General features: G+C 47.4%; 5 protein-coding genes across 5 annotated transcripts; 1 reads left to right on the top strand and 4 right to left on the bottom strand.

The window, feature by feature from the left end:
- Positions 1-345: 345 nt before the first annotated feature.
- On the bottom strand, positions 346-1724 carry ARB_04893 (uncharacterized protein; the record flags this gene model as incomplete). The annotated part of the gene is made up of 3 exons (XM_003016558.1): positions 346-627; positions 693-1558; positions 1622-1724. 3 exons carry the CDS (start codon positions 1722-1724, stop codon positions 346-348), a joined length of 1251 nt encoding a protein of 416 aa, XP_003016604.1.
- A 2515-nt stretch (positions 1725-4239) lies between these two features.
- ARB_04892 (uncharacterized protein) lies at positions 4240-6185 on the top strand (the record flags this gene model as incomplete). Its single annotated transcript, XM_003016557.1, has 6 exons — positions 4240-4339; positions 4416-4788; positions 4827-5261; positions 5318-5691; positions 5723-5859; positions 5925-6185. 6 exons carry the CDS (start codon positions 4240-4242, stop codon positions 6183-6185), a joined length of 1680 nt encoding a protein of 559 aa, XP_003016603.1.
- A 200-nt stretch (positions 6186-6385) lies between these two features.
- Positions 6386-7274, bottom strand: ARB_04891 (uncharacterized protein; the record flags this gene model as incomplete). Its single annotated transcript, XM_003016556.1, has 3 exons — positions 6386-6834; positions 6984-7037; positions 7187-7274. 3 exons carry the CDS (start codon positions 7272-7274, stop codon positions 6386-6388), a joined length of 591 nt encoding a protein of 196 aa, XP_003016602.1.
- Positions 7275-14207: 6933 nt separating this feature from the next.
- Positions 14208-16074, bottom strand: ARB_04890 (uncharacterized protein; the record flags this gene model as incomplete). The annotated part of the gene is made up of 2 exons (XM_003016555.1): positions 14208-15799; positions 15876-16074. 2 exons carry the CDS (start codon positions 16072-16074, stop codon positions 14208-14210), a joined length of 1791 nt encoding a protein of 596 aa, XP_003016601.1.
- Positions 16075-17611: 1537 nt separating this feature from the next.
- On the bottom strand, positions 17612-18668 carry ARB_04889 (GDSL Lipase/Acylhydrolase family protein; the record flags this gene model as incomplete). The annotated part of the gene is made up of 4 exons (XM_003016554.1): positions 17612-17748; positions 17827-18217; positions 18277-18355; positions 18550-18668. The coding sequence occupies 4 exons, from the start codon at positions 18666-18668 to the stop codon at positions 17612-17614; spliced, it is 726 nt and encodes a 241-aa protein (XP_003016600.1).
- Between the last annotated feature and the right edge of the window lie 1252 nt (positions 18669-19920).

Below are 19920 nucleotides of genomic sequence, written 5' to 3'. Positions count from 1 at the left end.
ACATCGGGACTAAAATGAGATTTTTGAAGGTATAATCAAATAGAGTGAAGAGTGTCTTTGCATTGGCAGACCCGAAATAGTGATAACTACCGAGTGTAGTATCGGAAATGCAAATTTCAAGTAACATACAATCTTAAGACATATAACCAAAGAGCAATCACAAGTAACCAAGCACGGTTTTCAATGGTAAGTGACGAATTGGGTGCATCTGAACAGTAAAATGAAAAAGAACCGAAAATCAATTTGCTAAGAGGGGAGATCGGGCGAGGCACGTAGAGGAGTGCGAAACGGGACTGCTACTGGGCTCTAGAAATCGAGTTGAGCAACAGCTGATTCTTTAATGTCTTACTCATCATCCTCCTCGCTTTCATCCTCACTTTCGGCAGTCTCAAGCCACTCAAGGAACTTCTCGGCAGACTTGCGGACCTTCTTGCTGGTAGCAATGTCAACGTACTTCTTGCTGGCCTTGGTTCCCCAGCTCTTGAGGAGCTCCTCAGAAACCAAATCGTGTTGGTAGTAGGTAAGAAGAATGGAAGACACCATTGGAAGAAGATTTGGGCGGTCCTTGCCGACGAAGCGTTCGGTACCTCCAAGGAGGGCCTTTTCATGGCGCTCAGAAGTAATCATCTAGAAATGAAGTCAGTACCGAACAAAGATATTCATAGGGCACTCCAAGTTACAGGTGAGCATACCTTCTTCAAGAGGCCAGCACGAGCAGGGATCTGCTTGACAATATTGTCGTCAAAAATGGTTTGAGCAAGGACGGAGAGAGTCTTGTGCTTGGACTCAATTCCAAATTCCTTGGCCTTCATATAGATGTCAACATCACTGACACCAGAGGCGCCCTTGTCGGACTTCTTGGCCTCTTCAATGATCCAGCTTCCAAACTGATCATAGGAGCTAGCCACTGCATTTTCACCATCATCGTCACCGTCAGCATCGTTAAAAACCAGGGTACGCTTTAGATCATCGGGAAGTTCCTGGGCACGAGCTCGAACGGCGGCTTCAGAAACATCAACGGCCCACTCCTCATCATCGATGTCATCGTTATGTTCAATTTGCTCGGCTTCCGCCTTAATTCGACGAGTTAGCTCGTCATCACTGTGAGCGTCAATACCCACGTCACCATTCTCATCTCCCATATCAGAGCCATTGCTGTCTCCTGGGCTACCGTTTGCTTCTCCGTTCTCTCCATTTTCAGCCTTATCGGCCTTTTCTCCTTTCTCCTTGTTCCTCTCTCGGCGGGACTTCTTGGTTGACTTATCCTTCTTTCCCTTCTTCGGTTGATTCTTCAAGATGAAGGAGCTAAGCTTGAGACGCGGATCAACGTCTGAGCGTTCGCCACAGGCCTTACAATCAAGAATGATAGACTGATCCTTGATGACGACATCTGTTTCAGGGTTCTTGCATTTCTTGCATAGAACAAACTTGGTGATGAAACCGTCAAGGTAGTCCTGAAGCTTCGGGGCATCGTGGGCACCGTTGATGATCCAACGATCATCAGTAGGTTTAGAGTTTGCCTGGGCTCCAAGTTCGAAGCCGAAGTACTTGATCAAATCTGATGTGCATTAGCTCAATCTGTGTAACCAATGAAAGGGGTTAGGAATGTGCGGGAACATACAGGATGGCGGGCGGCTGAGTGATTGGGCAACGCTGTTCAGATTGACAACAACAGTTTTGATACCGTTGCCCTTGCCCTCGATTTTGGCTTGGAGACGCTCCATCTTATAGCGGTAGAAGGGATCGGAAATATCCTATCCATGACGGAGAGAGATCAGAATAATGTTTTCCCACTCGAACTGAAGGATGTAGGAGATAAACTTGATGACATACCCGACGAATGTTGATGTTAGCCATGTTGCCGGTAGGATAGTTGGTTTATACGCTTAAGCGAGTTGAGTCAAACGCGGAGAGAGGATGAAGAAAGAGGTGGATACTACTACACGACATGCGTAGTAACGACGAAGAGGCGGGAGTCTCTAGAATGAAACGGCAGTGCCTGGATTGATCCTCGTTTCTGATATCGGGATCGATGTTGACGGGTGACGTGTGTCGGCGGTTTCAACCACAGGATCTCGAATGGACACTACAAGGTTTTCGCACAGGGCGAAAAGGTTGCAGCGCAAGCGGCAGGTAGTGTTCGAAAGCGTTTTCGTAGGGCGAATACATAGACAGGCGTTCAATCCTGCTGAGTGGCTTCTCTGAGCGATGAAGAGAACCAAGAGGTCGACTCGGCAGCGAGCAGCGAGAAGACGTGGAGGGGGACAGTAAGCGAGACAATCGTAGTCAGACAGACGCAGTTAACGAGCTGGCGATGAGTTGCGGGCTCCGGATCTGTAGATGCTGCAGCGTCGAGAGCGATGGGATTATCGAAACGGCTGGTGGGGAGAAAAAGCTGAAGCAGGAAGAAGTTGAAGTTTTTCGACGTTGAAAAATCTCGCGGTTGAAAGAAGGTCCGCATGACTAAGCATCATGTGAGAAATTGTGGCTGTCACCTGACGCCAAGCGCGGCTGCGTGTACCTGTCCAATTACCGCTAGTAAAAGTCATTTACGCGCTCGGCTAACGAGAGATAACTATCGCCTGAATATTCTTACAGCACGAGCGTCCAACCTAACGTCAGCGTCCTCCGCTTGTCCACGTCAGCGCGATGTGCGGGATAGCCCCGTTACAGACTTGAAGATATCCAAACGAGGGGCACGGAGTACTCCGGCTGCGTTTGCCAATCTCACTAAAACCAACTAACCTAGACTTCATCCGCAGGGATACTCCGAACCAACCTGATCACCAGCCGGAAAGCCCCAACGATAGTCACAAAATACACGACGTCACTATTTTATTTCTGCTCGTTGGAGAGAACAAGAGAGTGAAGAATGACCTGGTTGTCAATGCCAGTTTGCTTATAAACAAAGGATATTTTCGATATTCGCACCTCGGTACATAACCTTACATTACAGGAGACGAGACTCTAAGGCTAGACTCGATACAGATAATTGAGCCTGGAGTTGTCTGTTTCCCTTTGTATTTCGGTAATGTCAAAACTACGATCAACCATCTTTAATCATCTCCCCTACAGCCCACCATTCAGACCCTGACATCTTCTGCGCGAGCCAGAAAGCACATAAACTTTTTATAGTTAAAAAAACCCCTTGCGGTTGGTATGCAGAAGGCTAATAGCGATATTGTCTTTCTGCTATTTACCAAAATATCTCCCCGCTCAGCCGTTCCCCGTGGTGCCCTTAGCCTCGTAACCAACAAATAGCTATGGATGTTGCTAATTCATAGATAGAGTCGAGTCTATCTGGCTGACCTTCATGATTTGAAACTGCGGACTTTGGGTGCCTCGAAGGTACGAAACTAGGCCCATCTCAGCGTATTATGTAGCTGCAAACTACTGTTGGAAGAATCTGAAGACGAATAGATCTAGGGATGGGATATGAAGGGCCTAGGAGACGTCCTGATTTCAAATTCTCCCAGGAACTGTCTTCGAAATAGTGGGCTCTCAAGCCCTAGGTTGAAAGGGTCCATCAGTTGCTCTTGGTTTATGAATACACTATTTTGTGAAGATAAAAATGCTAAAGAACATGATAATGTTGAATTCATATATGTTGATAGTTGTTTATACTATTTGATATTCTATTTATAGCAAACTAGGCCTGTGAGAATTCAATTGGTGAAACTGAAACAAAAATAGAATTTTTAATCTATTGGCTGTTAAAAGACTTCGTCATTTTATGATTTGCCAGCATCCTCAAAATTTAACGAATAATATCCATTAATAATAAGTGCCATGACGTTATGTTACTATTTAAAAGATTTAAGTTATGAGTCACGTGAAAACTCTGCTCATAAGCTGTGATTGGCTAGTTAGTTACGACAAAACGTCCTGAAAAGTGCATCTTTGGCCCATCTTAGTCTATAGATTGTTTGTTGGCCAGGCACGGATCACAGACTGAGAGGTTCTTCTTGCTACCGTCAACTTCTCTATTTTGGATTTTCGTGTCACCCACACTAATCAATTTAGAAAAGTGAAAATATTCAAGCCTTCTTCCTGAACATTCCCTACATCTTGACCAAACTACAGAGAAATCTAGGAACGGGAGCATCCGTATATCTGGATATATTTTCTTCTCTCATATTTTTCCTCCACCTCCTCCATTCCTATGCATATATCCATACTCTAGATCCGCCATTTCGATACTTGACTAGTTTCACACTACTACCTGGAAACATTCTCAAGATGCCTGTGAATCTCTCCTTGTATTTGGTCACGGATTCCACCCCGAAGATCCTTGGAGATAGAGACCTCTGCTCTGTAGTTGAGCAAGCTGTTCAGGGTGGTATGTGCGCGAGCCGGATGCTTGATTTCTTCTTATTAAAGCTCAAATACTGACATATTTCTTGCAACGTATATAGGAGTTACTATTGTCCAATACAGGGACAAACATAGTGACACGAAAGAGTTGATCAAAACGGCTGCAAAGTTACATGATATTACCTTAAACCATGGTATTCCCCTCATTATCAATGATCGAGTCGATGTTGCCCTTGCTGTTGGGGCAGAGGGGGTTCACTTGGGCCAGGATGATATGAGTAAGATTTTCCTATATTCCCTGAGTTTCAATTGCATATTTATGCTAATGAATTTGGTAGACATTGCTGTTGCAAGAAAGATGTTGCCCAAAGGAACCATTATTGGGGTCACAGTTTCTTCAGTTGAAGAGGCTCAGGCTGCAGTTGAGAGCGGTGCCGACTACCTTGGAATTGGGACCGTCTACGCTACTCCGACGTATGTATCATTCATCTAAGTTGCCAATCCGTACGCAGTGAAGCTAAAGATAGTGATAGTAAAACCAACACAAAATCCATAATTGGTACTGCGGGAGTTAAACGCATCCTTAGCTGTGTTGCATCCCTGAACCCCAGAGTTGGTACTGTGGCCATCGGAGGCATCAACCTCGACAACGTCCAACGGATCATCTACCAATCCCAAGACACCAAAAAGGGTCTTGAGGGAGTAGCAATTGTCAGTGCCATTATGGCGGCAGAGAACCCCCGTGCCACTGCTGCCCTTTTCCTAGATAAAGTCAGCAAAAACCCCGCATTCGCTACTATTCCGATCTCTCCCCGTGAAAATGAAGAGGAATTGCTTCTCGGTAAAGTCGATGGGCTGGTTCGAAAAGTAGCTACCGCTCACCCTCTATGCCATAATATGATTAACTATGTTGTGGCTAATTTTGCCGCGAATGTTGCTCTTGCGATGTAAGTATAACACCTAGCAGAAAAAATGGTTCGGGTTGTTTTTGACTAGGTGATAGTGGTGCCTCACCAATTATGTCGGGATACGGTCTTGAAGCGCCTGACCTGGCTAAGAACAAAGGCTCTCTGCTCATTAACATGGGCACGTTGAACAGTGAGAGCTTGGACAACTATATGCAGGCTATCCGTGCGTACAACGAGGCAGGTAACCCTGTTGTTCTTGACCCTGTTGGAGCTGCCGCCACACAACTTCGAAGACAGTCCGTCAAGACTCTAATGCAGGGTGGCTACTTTGACCTCATCAAGGGAAATGAGAGTGAAATAGGCCACATCTACGGACATACTGGAAACCAAATTGGAGTGGATAGTGGTCCTAGTACTTTGGATATCAAGGAAAAGGCAATGCTAGTTCGAGACCTGGCTCTCAGAGAAAGTAAGTTGACCTCATTCCCAAATTGAAATAGTTTTACTTTGTCAACAAGCTAATAATCTCTTCACAGGATGCATTGTTCTTCTTACCGGTCCTACTGACTATCTCAGCGACGGTGCCCGTACTATTGCTATTCATAACGGACATCCGCTGCTGGGGCAAGTTACCGGCGTAAGTCTCTACCCGTTTTTTTCCCCAGAGTAACAGACCACTGAGCTAACCACCTTAAACTGCAGACCGGATGCGTTATTGGTACAGTCACTTCAGCATTCCTTGCGGTAGAGAGACAGGATAAGCTTCTTGCTGTGTTATCCGCCTTACTTATGTTCGAAGTTGCTGCCGAGCGAGCTGTGGTCAGTGGCGTCAAGGGGCCAGGTAGTTTTGTGCCTGCGTTGTTGGATGAGCTCTACTCCCTGAGAACCCAAGCTACTGAGTCTAAGTCTGCTTCAATTGATACGCTCAAGAAGGCTGCAAAGGTGAATTTTATCCACTTTTGAATGAATTGTTACGAACGCCACTAGGGGAATGAATAAATAGACTTGGGTACGGCATTTTTTTTCCTCTCCTTTTTTTTGTTTTTAATAAAGATAAAAATAAAAATAAAATTAGTAATTAATGAAAATGAATGACTGAAGGTGATTTTCTTGTTTACGCGAGTAAAACGTGCTATATACTGGTAGAGGAATATGTATAACAATCAAATCTTACTAGCAGAACAGAACGCTTCCAAAGCACCCTTGGTCTCCTTTCCAGTCTCCTTGACCAGCCCACTAATCTCCCTAAACACCCCAATCTTGGAGTCACCCATGATCTCAAACAAGATGCTCTCGCTTGTTGTCACGATAGCACCAGCATCCCGTAGCCGGGCCAGCGCAACGTGCCTCTCCTCGGCATTGGCACTGCTAACTCCGTCTGCAATGATATACACCCGGTGACCCAACGATAGCAGGTCCAACGCTGTCTGTGTAACGCATACATGAGACTCAAGGCCGACAATGATGGCATCAAGTGGTTTCTCAGAGGCAGCGTTAGGCAATTTCTCCTTGACTTCGGGCGTTATCATGGAGAAAAGGGTCTTGTCACAGTTGATGCGCAGGTTGGGGTTTGATGGCTGTAGATACTCGTCAAACTCGGCGACAGTGGGACCTAGACGAGCTGTGTTTTGCGTGGTAACGTATATCGGGATATTGAGAGGCTTGGAAGCCCGTAGAAGCTTTAGAGAGGTTGATACCCTAGTATTTCAGGCGTTAGTTCGTGGCTAAAATGATGGTATGGAGATGACTGGATGGGCTTACAGCTTCGGGAATTCATATGTGATGGTTCTGAACCTCTCTTGGATGTCGCAAATACTAAACGTAGAGCCAGTTAGCGGTCCATTCTGCGGTAAATTGTATCATTGAGTGACTGCTCGAATAAAAGAGACTTACAATAATGCTGGGTTCCCTGGTAGCCGGTCAGTATGGATGAGACGCAGCGGGAGAAACAGCACGATACTCACCGATGCGGGCGGCTCTGGCGTTTGCCATGGCGGAAGAGTGTATAAACCGAGACTGGAGAGGGGCTGTGACTAGTTTCTTCGCAAGCATGATCCAGGCAAACCCGCTGTGCTAGAGATGATGGCCTGGAGACGAAGATGAAGCTGAAGATATTTAACTATCTTAACGAACCATGTTGCCAGCGGGTGTTTTGGCCCGAGGCTGAGGGGAAGCCCGGAGTTGGGGATGCGCTAAGAAATTTGGTGCGTATCCCCGCATTGGAGATTAACTACAATTAGTTGCCTCTCTACAACAAGAGGAGGCAGAGTGATATACATTGGATTCCAGATCACTAGTAATACTTAAGCCATGTTAGGACCAGTGCCTAGTTTACTCCTTACCAATGTGAACAAGTCATATGTCTGGCAAACAATACTACTAGGGACCGAGACAGATTCAATTTCGCCACTACTCGGAGAGACGGTGAGCACCCAGTTATATTACCAGCTCTAGCTCCTGGAGTAAATAGCCTAATTAATGAGAAGAATATTATGGAGGGACTGGATAGCCATCGATGAACTTATTTATATAAACCCTGGACTTCGAGCTGCAACTTTTCGGCATTTTGTTAGCTACTGGACTATCTCACGTTCTCGATAACCAGGCCGGCATTAGGCCGGTTCAGTTCATTATCAAACGGTCCTGGTTGGTAGCTGTGGCGGAGAGCCACTCATACATCCATATATATCGAATCTCAGTTGAGCAAGAAAGGAATTCTCGGTGGCAAATATCATATGTGTAATTTCATTAACATTAGTGCATCAGACAATGGCATCATGCTGTACTTGCACTAAGGAAAAAGCTTGCATCCACGAGCTCCATTCGCTATAAACGCAGAAAAGTACAGTCCCGCGTTCGATTTGGAGCATTTATGAATAACCTCTAATCGTTCTAAGATGGCATGCATTGGTATGAGTAGGTGGAATCAATAAAGCGAAGGCACCTAGGTCCCGGTATTCTGGCCTGTGGCTCATTACATCCAGACACCCTAGTAATCAACCTTGGTCAGCGCCAGTAAACTCTTACGAAATAAGAGGGTCGAAAGGATTCAGACAGGTGTGTGATGGGAAACATTATACGTACCCGTAAACAGTGCAAATAATTCCGCCAGCAATATCGATAGAGTTGGTTACTCTACGCGGAGAGATGAAATAGAATGTTAGCGGCCGACTATTTCGCCAATACTTTGTTTTGGGTAAGCTGATGGCTAGGAGGTTACTTACTTGTCTTCAATGAAACGCTCTTCACAGGTGTCTAGGGGGACAGGGTGGTCCGGGGTACCGTCACATCGCGGGCCAGTAAATGCTAAGACCTAATACAATATAGCCAGTTTAGCCTCAGGAACTTGCGTGTAACTGTGCAAGTAAGTAGCATTATTAAGTCATACCTCTGCATCATCCTGCCTTTTGATGACGCCAGCAATTGCACTTGGAATGAGCAAAATGGTAGCAAGCTTCAGGGAAACCATATTGAAAATTAAGACTGCGTAGCTGGGGGAGGAATGCAATTTGAGGTAATTGTTGGATATTTAAGGGCTATGAAAATCCGAAGTGAAGACAATGGATGACGAGGGTATCGTTGGAGAACAGCGGGTTGCTATCAGACTATATATATATATATTTATTCCCGGCTGTTATTGAGGCTTCAGTTGCTTACCTTGCGTTGTCACCACTCTTGCTTTTCTATCCTCGATTGGCCATGCAGAGACGATCGACACGCCATCAGTGGTATTTTTCCACATTGGGCTTTTTTTGGCACGGAATATTTAGGCTACATGGGTCCTGTCAGACCCATGTATTTGAATCCGGACCAAGCCTGTTCTGCAGTGTGCTGCATTCAAGACTCTGATGGTATCTATGCCGATTTGTATGGTATCTCCATACGGAGTAAGCAGTTTGCAGTTGAAAGAGCTAGTCTATGATCCTACTGGGGTATCGGGATATTGATAGACTAGTTCTGATTATACAACATCACACGAATCCGTACGGAGTACGGAGCACTCAGTAGAGTATATTCCATGATCAGCTTAGCTACCCTCTGGTTCTTAGGGAACTCTAAAAGTGGGTGACAAAAAGAGGTAACCATAAAGTCAACTAGAAGCACAAGTTTGCTGGTCTTGACGCCACAGCAAATCCTCACAAGCTGCGTTTGGAGAAGCTAAAACAGCAGATGGCGGGCTGTAGTATCATGGTATGGAGTACTCCGTAGAGATAGATCGGTTGTTATATCACGCCCAATTGGGCTGCTGGGTATTGAGTACTGAACTCACTTCTCCGGGACCAACGACTTACGATCTGTAACGTGGTTCAAGATGGTTCAAAGTTGACTCGGGGCAAACTGTGATTATTAGTTCCTGCGTACATTAATTCCCCTTTGGTGATAAATCCGCCGATCCCCAAATGCTCGGGCTACCCAAAGCAAGGCATTCCTAGCATATCGAGTACATGGTGGCTTGGGGCGCAGAAATATCGTCAAATTCAAAATAACGGGGCCAGAAACTTCCGGCAACACTCTGTATTCCCTGGTCCATAATAAAATGAGTGGAATGAGATAGCTGCCCATTCGTTGTACTCCCTACCTCCAGTCATATCACAATAAGACGTGTGAAGACTTTCCGCCAAAAGATGCTGCCGCGTGTTTAGGCGGAAAGAGAGGTCACCATGATATCTCCAAGCCGGCCGACATCAACTAGCTCAGCCAGCCACAGCAGAGTATACACAAAGGATCCCCAATTTCCGGATCCCTTCCTATTTCTCCTGCTAGATTATACTCCGTACCCCGTGCCTATGGACGCATCATCAGCTCTTTATCAGTTAAAGAGATTTCCTAGTTATCAAAGAGCACAAAGTAATTGCACGATAAATAAGTAAATAATCGCCAGTCTCATTTTACCTCCAGTATTATTTGGTTTCTGTTGGGAATCATGATCCCACAGCAGTGGCTTGCAGATAACAGCAAAGAGGCCTTAACTAAAGGTATCATCAAAGGCCCATATATTATGAACATAGTTTTGGTACAGAGTACTCCGTACCTCTTCTTGTAAAAGCCATCCATCGGCGCTGCAAAACATCCAAAGGACGAAGATAGCGAGAAGGAAAATGCGAAGTCGAAGAAGCGACGTCAGAGAACAGTTATATTAGTCAGCATTAATTTACTCCAATCACATCAAGTCTGGCTGGATAAATATGGAGTTAACCAATTAGAAAGCTTCTAGTTTCAAGCCAAGAACTTATTACTTCATTCCATTGGACCGTCTAAATTGAAGGTAGCCAATGATATTTCAGTTATTTGACGATTTTACTCTGCACTCGCTGGCTCCGAGTTTGATACGAAAAGTCGCTTCATCACTAACAATGGCATTGGAATATTTCCTGACCTGCTAGTTATTAACTAAGTGTCAAAAATATAAAAAATATTGACTCGACGGAGTATGCCTGCTAAGAATGTAACCTGGTCTTTCTTTTTTGTTTCTTTCTTTTCTTTTCTTTTTTTTATTTGTGATCTTGGTTTGCCGAATGACCGGTCTGATGTAAACATGAAATACATATTTATTTAACTCCTTGGTGAATCACTAACTAGAAGTAATTTAGGGATCGAACTAATCAGACGCTGGAGAAGAATGTTAACTATATACCTACATACGTGATCATTCAGCGCTTCAGTCAAGCGCCTAGTTAACTAAGGGCAGTGCATAAGTTCAACCCTAGGAGGAGTGGACACAAATTCCCGCGAAATCGTACCCTAACTGATAGCTATGGAAGGGATATCACAGTACACATATCTGACTTATTCTCTCGCTAGTAAGAGCATACTCACGTCGAGAAGTACATAGCTAACACATGTTGGCAATCCCGCTATACAAATAACTGACATCACCAGGCCTGACCTCATGGAATATCGGATTATTCCGCTCAATATACCTTTTTTATCCCGTTTCCTGGACATTCACGGCTACTATAGGGTACTCGGGTATGCGTTCACACGGCAGCTCTCTAACAATGGGAGGCTATACAGGGCCTTAGATCCCTTCTAGGAAGCAGGGCAGTGTGCTATATGTCTGATATAGCCATCTATACACAGGGGTACACAGACAGGCAGCAACTCCCGCTCACTTTGGATCTATACATCAGAACAGCACGGGAGTTTGGAGCTTTCGAGCATTTTTCCACTAGCCCGATATGCTGCTACCACATCCCCGTCTGCGGTTATTATTTTTTGATTCAGTTTCTGCTCCCCAGCCCAATGACTCCGAGTATAGCAGTGAGCTGAGACCTCACCAGCTCTAGGCCGCGCGGGGAAGTTCTATACCTTGTTATACACGCATGTAGAGTTAGCAGCATCAGCGGCACGGACGCAGAGGATAAATCCGAATGGACCGGGAGGCCTTGGGGCCCTCATCTTCGCAAGGGGGTTTCCAGGGTTAAACCATGGTGCGGACCAAAGAACTGGAAAAAGGCTGGAGTCAGGGGCCAATTGGGCTGCCACGTTGTACATCAGCCGAACCAGGGATTCTCTCAGCTGCATTTCATTCGAGGTAGAGGTCATAGTGTTTAACATGCCAGGAACTCTCTTCCTTTAACTAGTTATGGCTAATGAAAACGGGAGATAGTCAATATGCCACGGCTGAGTGGATACGGATATTTCCCCATCAGCCAACAGACAGCTGCTTGCATACCTAGTTAATCTACCCCGAGTATATGCAGCTCCGGCCCCAAAGGCGATATCCCCTGCTGGTCATTCCTTAGCACAACTACTATAGATAATAAGTACTGCATACCTAATATCATGTAGATCTATAACCAGGGGTGCTATTCTGGCCACCCGCCGACAGGCTTCTGATTCATGTCAGCTCGAATTCATATCCGAGCTAACACAACACTTTATCGCCTAGTAACCACCGAGTTCTCCGTTTGTATCATAGACTCAAATACCCAGATCACCATTAAGTATCGCGACGTTGGGCTAGCTAAATAAGCTCGGCTGTGACCCATTGTGGCAACAACTTTCTCGGGCCGGCCCGTTGGCTAGTTAGTTCGTTAGTTAACTAATCTAGACTCTGGACTTGAAAGAATACCCATCAAGGAGTTAGAGAATGCAGCCACTCCCTTTGCTGGGGAGAAGACGGCTATTGAGGTACCCTTCACTCTCGTGCATGCGCCATTTACCCTGGTAGCTGAACGGGATGCAGCTGCCTAAGGGTATTCGCACCCATGCGCTTCAGCAATACGCTGGGTAATCTCTCCATTTTTACTTTGCTATCCCTGGATCATCCCCTTCCCACGATACACGCTTATTCCTTGCGTAATCATGGCCGGATAGTTCCAGTTGCAATTCATGAGATAGAATTTGCTCCGGATTTGAGCTCGGCGACGGGGTATATATAGCTGGAGTTTCTTCCCTCGAGCGAAAAGGATTCATTCACAATCCGCCAAACAGCAAGTGATCATTTACTGTCAATCACCATTTACCTTTATATAACCATTATAGAAGTCCTTCTGAACAACCAATATGCAGTTCTTCACCACCCTCCTCCTTTTGGTGCCATTTGTGCTCGCTGCACCAGGTGATGATCTCGTAAGTTAGGGGAGCATTATCAACGTCGGGGTATGAATGTTGGGCGAAAGTCTCTAATTTAGAACAGGGCACCCGTCACCGTGATGCCAGCTGCACTGCTTCATCAACTCTGCACCTCATTGAGGGCGAATGTACCACCGCTAGCGGCGCTCTGTACGTTCTGGTCTCCGTTATGTGTTTAATCAAGCAACCAGAACCTCCTACTAATAACCACTAGATCCATCAACTTCCTCAAGAACACTGACTGTGACCTTCATGTGTAAGTGACTGGCCTGATCCGCTAAGCGCGAGGATTAGGCGTGTTCTAACATCTTGCGTCTTGTAGGACCACCGACTGCTCTGACACTCCAGACCACCGAACTCTGGAGCAGGGATGCCGTACCTTCATGCCAGGTGACGAGAAGTACATGGCCATCAAGTGCGCTGCCCAGGCGTAAAGGTTAAACCATCAAGGAACAGAAGCTCATCTAACTAGATGCGCCTTTGTATCTGTTAGAAATGGTTAATAGTCAAATCCAGTACATCAATTTAATGAATATAAACCAATTGCATCCGTAGCCATGACTAAACTCGATTCTATCACACCAACTTCAAATATTCTGCCTTGGTTCCCTTGTATGATAGGAGAGAATGGTCTGCCATAACGGTACTTGACTAAAATTGGGGGTATAATTGTCGGTACACCAGTTTGAAGGTATGCTGCTTGAAGCTCCCGCTCGGTGAAATTCCACTCCGCTTCCGTTACATGATATATTCATCGTCTGGCTTGTTTTGCAGGAAAAGGGTTGGATATATCCGGGGTTGGCTGAGAAGGAGAAAGGGAAAATAAGTGACTGATAAAAAGATTTCATGACCTCATCGGGGAGATAAGTTAAAGTTCTTGCTCTAATAACCACGCGGATACTATAAACCTCACTAAGGAGGCTACGGTGTCAGTGAACTTGGTGGCACCCATTACCACGGATTGTCTCTCAATTTCCAAGTATGGGAATAAGGAGCGTCTTGAGATGCAGAGAATGGTGCAGGCACAAGGAGCTGATGTTTGTAAGCAGAATTCAGTCAGGCGTGAAGTAACACACTGCGTTGCTGGGTATCAGGGGTATCAAGTGCTAGAAAGATCAAATCTATTAGGTGTATTAAAGATTCTCCAGGTCAGGGTGAATAAGGGGGATATTACGAACCTACGGCATAATAAAAAGCAAAAGCGGAGTTTTAATAGAGCAAGCAGCTCGTTTTCACAAAGACATGTCATTGCTACTATCTGCATCTGTTAGACTTGGAGTGCAGCACTATAAAAATAAGCGTAGAAAAACCTCCTACACACACAAGGCAACCAAGCAAAACCGGCTCTCCATTCGCGGCATCTCCCATTATCGATAAAGTTCATATTCATACTAAGGTCTTCAAAGCTCAGTCAGCATGTGTTGTGGTGTTCTGCTTCTGCTGCGTGTTCAGCCATCCAAAGGCAGATGCTCCGCCGATTGGATTGTTGCTTGGTCTGGACTTCCCAGGCCATGGGGTGCTGGAATGACTGCCTCCGTGGCTCGAAATATCTCCGTTCTCGCCGCTGGCTGATCTTTTTTGTCTGCTAGCGGAAGGGGTGTCGCTGGACGTGCGGTCGGCGATGGAAAGCTGAGCCATGCCTGTGGGGACATTGGCTGTGTTGGACCGGGTCAACGTCTTGGTCGGCTTTAACACTTTCATGTTACGTCTGGCGGCAGGGCGTTGGGAGACAGCAACGTAAGATGCTGGTTGGTCTGGCTTGGTGGAGGATGATGTGGTGGGAGCTGCATCACGTCTCCACGAGCCCCAGTGTCCGCTTCCTTCATCACTCTTGGTGCTCGGCCTACCATGCGACTTCTCGCTGGTGGCAGACTTGGGATTAGCCATGTCAAGGCTGTTATCCTCTGAGTCACTGATAGCCTGAGACGAACGGTCCTTATCATGGTTGGCCAACGCCTCAGATGAGGTTTTCAGGGATAGTGCAGATTTCGATGGCTGCGGTTGGTTGTGGCCGGGTCCGAGACGGCCGATAACGCCAGCAGATTGTTCTGTAAGGGTGTCGTCGATGTCCAGTGTGCTGTGGTCCTTCTCTATAGGCTTTTGCTGGGGATTCTGGGACAATGATTTCCTGGGCATGGTGGTCAGGCTCCGGAACGATTCGTGGTCCTCGGGGCGAACCAGCGGAATAGAAATTCTATTTCTAGCATCATCAACAACGAACATCTTATCTTGGGAAAAGAGGATATCAGCGTTGTGAGTCCGAAGGACATCACTCCCTATGAAAATCGAGATAGCTTTTTGGTCTTCCTGGTCTATGTCACGGACAAAGAATCGAACAGTCAAAGCCGGAAGATGGGGTTCCGGGCTAGAACTGCGCGAAGAAGATTGGCAAACACTGGCCTCTGGGAAATACACAGGTAGTTTGATGGTGCGTGCACCATCTTCCTCTATGATATCGCCCTCGAGACCAAGCTTTTGTATCAACGGAGAAGCCACTGCAGACGAGTAAGCACCGGTGCAAATTGCAGCATAAAGCAAGGAATCGTTAGAAAAGCTGGTTGTGAGCCAGCATCTAATGATGCAAGGAACAGGGCCAAGGATAAAGAGGCCAGGAGGAGGTCCGAGAGGAGGATGTTGGCTAGCAGGAGTCGTGGTGGAAGAACTTTCTATCCTAGACGTCTCCAAACTATATGTGCGGGCGGAGTGGTGTGAATGACCAGACGAGCTCTGTCTCCCGTCTGATCGATGAGAGTAGGACCGCTCTGTGAGTGGATGGGCTCCCATTCCACTCCCAGTACGGGCCGGTGCAAGCTCAGCCGCAGAACGGTTTCCATGGCTGTTATAAGCATGGATTGCGCTCTCGTCGAAACGCACGCTATTCGCTCTGGAAGCACCGCGCCTAGGCTCATCCTCGTGGTCCATATGGATATGAGTGCCTAGCCCATGGTGAGCCTGGTCAAACCCTTTGAAAGGCTCGGCCGTAGCATTGAAGACAACATCTATACGCAATCCAAAATGTCAGCAATATTCAAATTGGCTTTTTAAGGCAGACGGTGTATGAGAGCAGAGACTTACCATGGCTCCCGTGGCCAGTGCTTGAAGGAATGGGTGAAAACGGGCTCCAGAGACTTTTCATCTTAGCATCCTCTTCCTTCCTTCGTTCAAGCTTGGCCAGCCGTTCTGAGTGCTCTGCCTGCGTGGCGCACAGGTCCTTCACTTCTTCGTGGACACGCCAGATATCTTCTCTTGTAGCAAAGGGATATTGAGCATCCATTTCCTGCCAAAGACACCACCTCCGTCTATCACCGCCGTCACGTTCGGACCCAAAGTTTCTGTCACAGGCAGTGTGGCGTCAAAGGTCGAGGAATGAATATAGGCTGGCCAACCTACAGCAACCATCCGGGATGCGCGTATGACGCGCAATGTAACAAGGCGGATGACACGGATTTCTCTCTTCCCTGGGAGCAGCGGGTATAGCAACTACGCTGCACGATTCCAATACTGGCAGCGGACCATAGACCTCAGTATACCGTTCTAAAGACAATGAAGCCTTTAGACCCCCTCTCTACCTCACCAGACAAGTCCGAAGTTGATGTTTCCCAGGCCTCAAGAAGATGCCGGCGATGTCGCAGCCAAGGACGGTGTATTCGCTCGGGATTTCAGCCTGATGGCGGGACAGCCCACCGGGGCCAATATGCGTCTTCTCCAAGTCGTGTAGCCACACGCCGGTTGTCTACTTTGTCTGCAAAGGCTGGTTCGTGTTCGTGCGAAGCGGAAGGGTCAGCGGCCGCCGGAAGTGTTCAGTGAGCCGCAGAATATGGCACCAAAGTAGCGAATAGTCACAGCTGGAGACGTCTACCAGTCCCTTTGAGTCCTTTGGGCCCTTTGTAGGGTGTATTTGTGTCGCGCTAAGTGTTCGATCAGACAGGCTGATGCTGGCCGAGTGAAGCCCCTCGGGGAAGAGCTGCGCTGTGGCGACAGTGGCAGATAAACGGCGAAACTCGATGATGAGGCGACTAGACGGCGGATAGAGGTGAACAGTTATGAGATGTTCGTTATACTGGCAGCTGGGCGCAGAGGTCGAACGGGAGGAGAGCTGAGCTGGTTGTTCGGGGGAGCGTTGGAAGCGGTTGGTTGTTGAAGGCGCTTTCAAGGGGTCCTTTTGGCCGGCTAAGTATTTCGCTGATGACCAGAGCTTAGTGTAACAGGGAGAGTGTGACTGAGAGGCGGTGCAAGGTCAGGCTGTGTCTCTAGTTCTTGTTCAACGAGGATCTTTTTCGTCAGTAGAAGCGTCGCTGGTCGAGTTGTTGGTGGCGGTTGTTTGGCAGAAGCAGCGGATGAAGTTGGTGAAGTCTTGATAAAAGCCAACTTTCTTAACTAACTGCTTGCTAGCCGGATAGCGAACTATTCATGGGAACGCCGCAGCAGATAACTACAGCATAAGCAGGCTGCTTGACCTTACGACGAAGACATTCACTGCTTTTCGCTCCTTCACGTCCTGCCCAGGCCCTCTTCGGCAGGATTTATGTGAGTCTTTGGCTGGCTTAACTGCTGGTCAGGGGGAGATACGGCCGGCCAAACCGCTGCATTGCTAGGCATATTTACATTATTATATTTATTTGAAACCGGCACAAACAAGCTCGGCATCCGATTAAATGTTTCAGGGCAAGGACCTTGCTTGCGGAGGGCTGCAGACTCCCAAACTTCAAAGAAAGAGGCATGTTGCTTATGTGTTTGTTATGTGCGGAATGGTGAAGTTAACTACTTGGTTATGGAGTTAACTATAGTTACGAGAAGCCGAACCCAGCTCGTTATGCGTCTTCGGCAAACTGGTACGGCGGGAAATGGACAGGCTGCCTCTCGGGAGCTTCTTCAGGGTAGGTCTCTCGGATGGCTCTGAGGACCTCGTCGTACATGACTTTGTATCCGTCTCCGGAGAAATGGAGGCCTAGAGGAGGTTCATATTAGCATAGGAGGAGGAGGAGGAGGCAACTACCAAGAGATTTAGAGAATCGGCTGGACTGACCGTCAACGAGCAAGGAGGCAAGCTTGGGGTTCTCTGGGATCTCCTTTGATCCAGCAATTGGCTGGCCTTGGACCCAGCCGGCCTCTCTCATAAATGCGGACCAGATATCTGCAATAGCTACGTGGAGAGACTTGCCGACTTCACGGCAGGCATCGGCGTACAGCTTGGTATTGTTGGCCGAGCGAGACAAGGGGGTGACTCCCTTGGACAAGTCAAATGCCGTGAGTTGATACTCGTTCACAGGTGGCGGAGTGAGAAGGACAACCTTTGTGTCTCCATATCGGACTACAGGGTGCTGGATGATGGCCTTGAGGTTTTGTACGTATTTCTCCAGGGGAACGTACTGGTCTCCCGGCGGCAGGACAGCATCGTTCGCGCCGAAAAACACGGTCTATCCAGGTTTTAGCCCAGTCTACACAGCAGAGATAGAATCGAGAGGGCCATATCTACCATCATGCGGACTTTGGCTACATGTGGCGGCGGGAAGAACTGGGGCAGCACATTCAGCCCCTGAGAGGACGTATATCCGCTGTGTACACCAAAGCACGTAAGCTAACTAGATGGACGAGTAGAAGCTGTAGTAGATCCTCCTTTCGTACCTAAAACCACGGTTAAGGACGTCTAGCTTTCGCACATAGTCTGTTCACCGTCAGAGTCATTTGTGCATAGCAGATACGAAGACAACGAGACTGACCATCTTGCATCTGCGGTGAAAAGGCAAACCCACGGCCCTGGTATGCTGAGAACTGGGTGATCGAATCTCCGAAGAGGAGAATTTGGTCGTAGGGAATATACGACTTCGCCTGGACGTAGCCCTGGGCGAGGGACATTTCGGAAGTCATGACAAGGCCCAGTATCAAGAGGAGACGTAGAAAGCCCGCCGAAGTCGACTATCAGCAGTTATAGACTTAGATGCTCTGGTATATGGATGTATGTATGTTTAGGGCAGTTTTAATTCATCAACACACGAAACAGGGCAGCGCAAAGAGACTGGACAGGATCCAAGCATGACAGAGAGCGAGTGGCAAGTGGTATTGTCACTTATATGTTTGGTGAGCCAGAAGACGGGAAAAAGGGGCTGACTGGCATCGCATCACTCGACTGCAACCCGTGGATATTTTTGGGCCAAATTTGAACATGAAAGGCATGGACAAGATAAGAGATGAAAAAGGAACGAAGGCGACTTTTGCTCTGGCAGACTAGGTTGGCGGGTTAAATAAAGTCCGCCAGGGACAGTTGATAGATCAGGGGACTTGTATCTGTACTCTAAAGTTGTGGCGAGGTGGTACAAAGAAGAGAGCACGCCTACCTGGACACTAGAACTATACAGCATTTTTGACGAGTACGTAGAGGATGGTCAGGTAGAATAAGAAGGGGATGACTATGTTCAAAGGTAGGAGTTATCTTCAGTTATTATAGACTTGATATATGCATTTCTGTGGGGGGCCATCCAGGAGATCCAAGTAGTGAGATATCAGGATAATGCGCAATATATACCCCGTTCTGTGGGAGGACGAAGACCAAGTTCCCCTTCCTTGCCATGAGGTGGTATATAGAAAACTACCCAGGGCTAGACTACACTGCCGTGTAACGCGTCACACCCTTCGCCCCCCTCAGAGGAGAGAGCAGTAGACTTAACACAGAGCAGCACAGTTGGATGCGTCCCCTCCTTGACCCCCAACCGAAGGAGGTGCAGTCCCTCGAGGCCCGTTCTACCACCTCCCCGGAGCACACTTCCATGCCTCGGTGAGCAAGAAACAAGAGTGTGACCAAGAATGCCTTTGTTCGGATGCAGCGGCTCAACGCAACGTCGTATCGAAGCAAGGTGGAAAGACCGCATCTTCCAACAGCTAAATTAACTATAGCTCTCCATCCATCGTCAAGCCGATGAGTAGGCCCGTTAGACGTTGCCGAGGAACCCCGTTTCGAGGGAGATAAGGTAGATTAACAGTGCTACCCGTGTTGGCGGCGTCTAGTTCTAGACCAGCCCGTGCCCGTCAAGCCATATGATGGGAAGCATGGTAAACTATCGAAAGGGTGAGTCACCCCCCGAAATGCTTGTTAGCATGGCCCTGCCAGCAAGATATCAGATCC

The sequence above is a fragment of the Trichophyton benhamiae genome (genome assembly GCF_000151125.1).
Source record: "Trichophyton benhamiae CBS 112371 chromosome Unknown contig01989.5, whole genome shotgun sequence".
NCBI lineage: Eukaryota > Fungi > Ascomycota > Eurotiomycetes > Onygenales > Arthrodermataceae > Trichophyton > Trichophyton benhamiae.
Note: the sequence above shows the minus strand (reverse complement) of the source record. Positions and strands in the feature narration are given on the sequence as shown.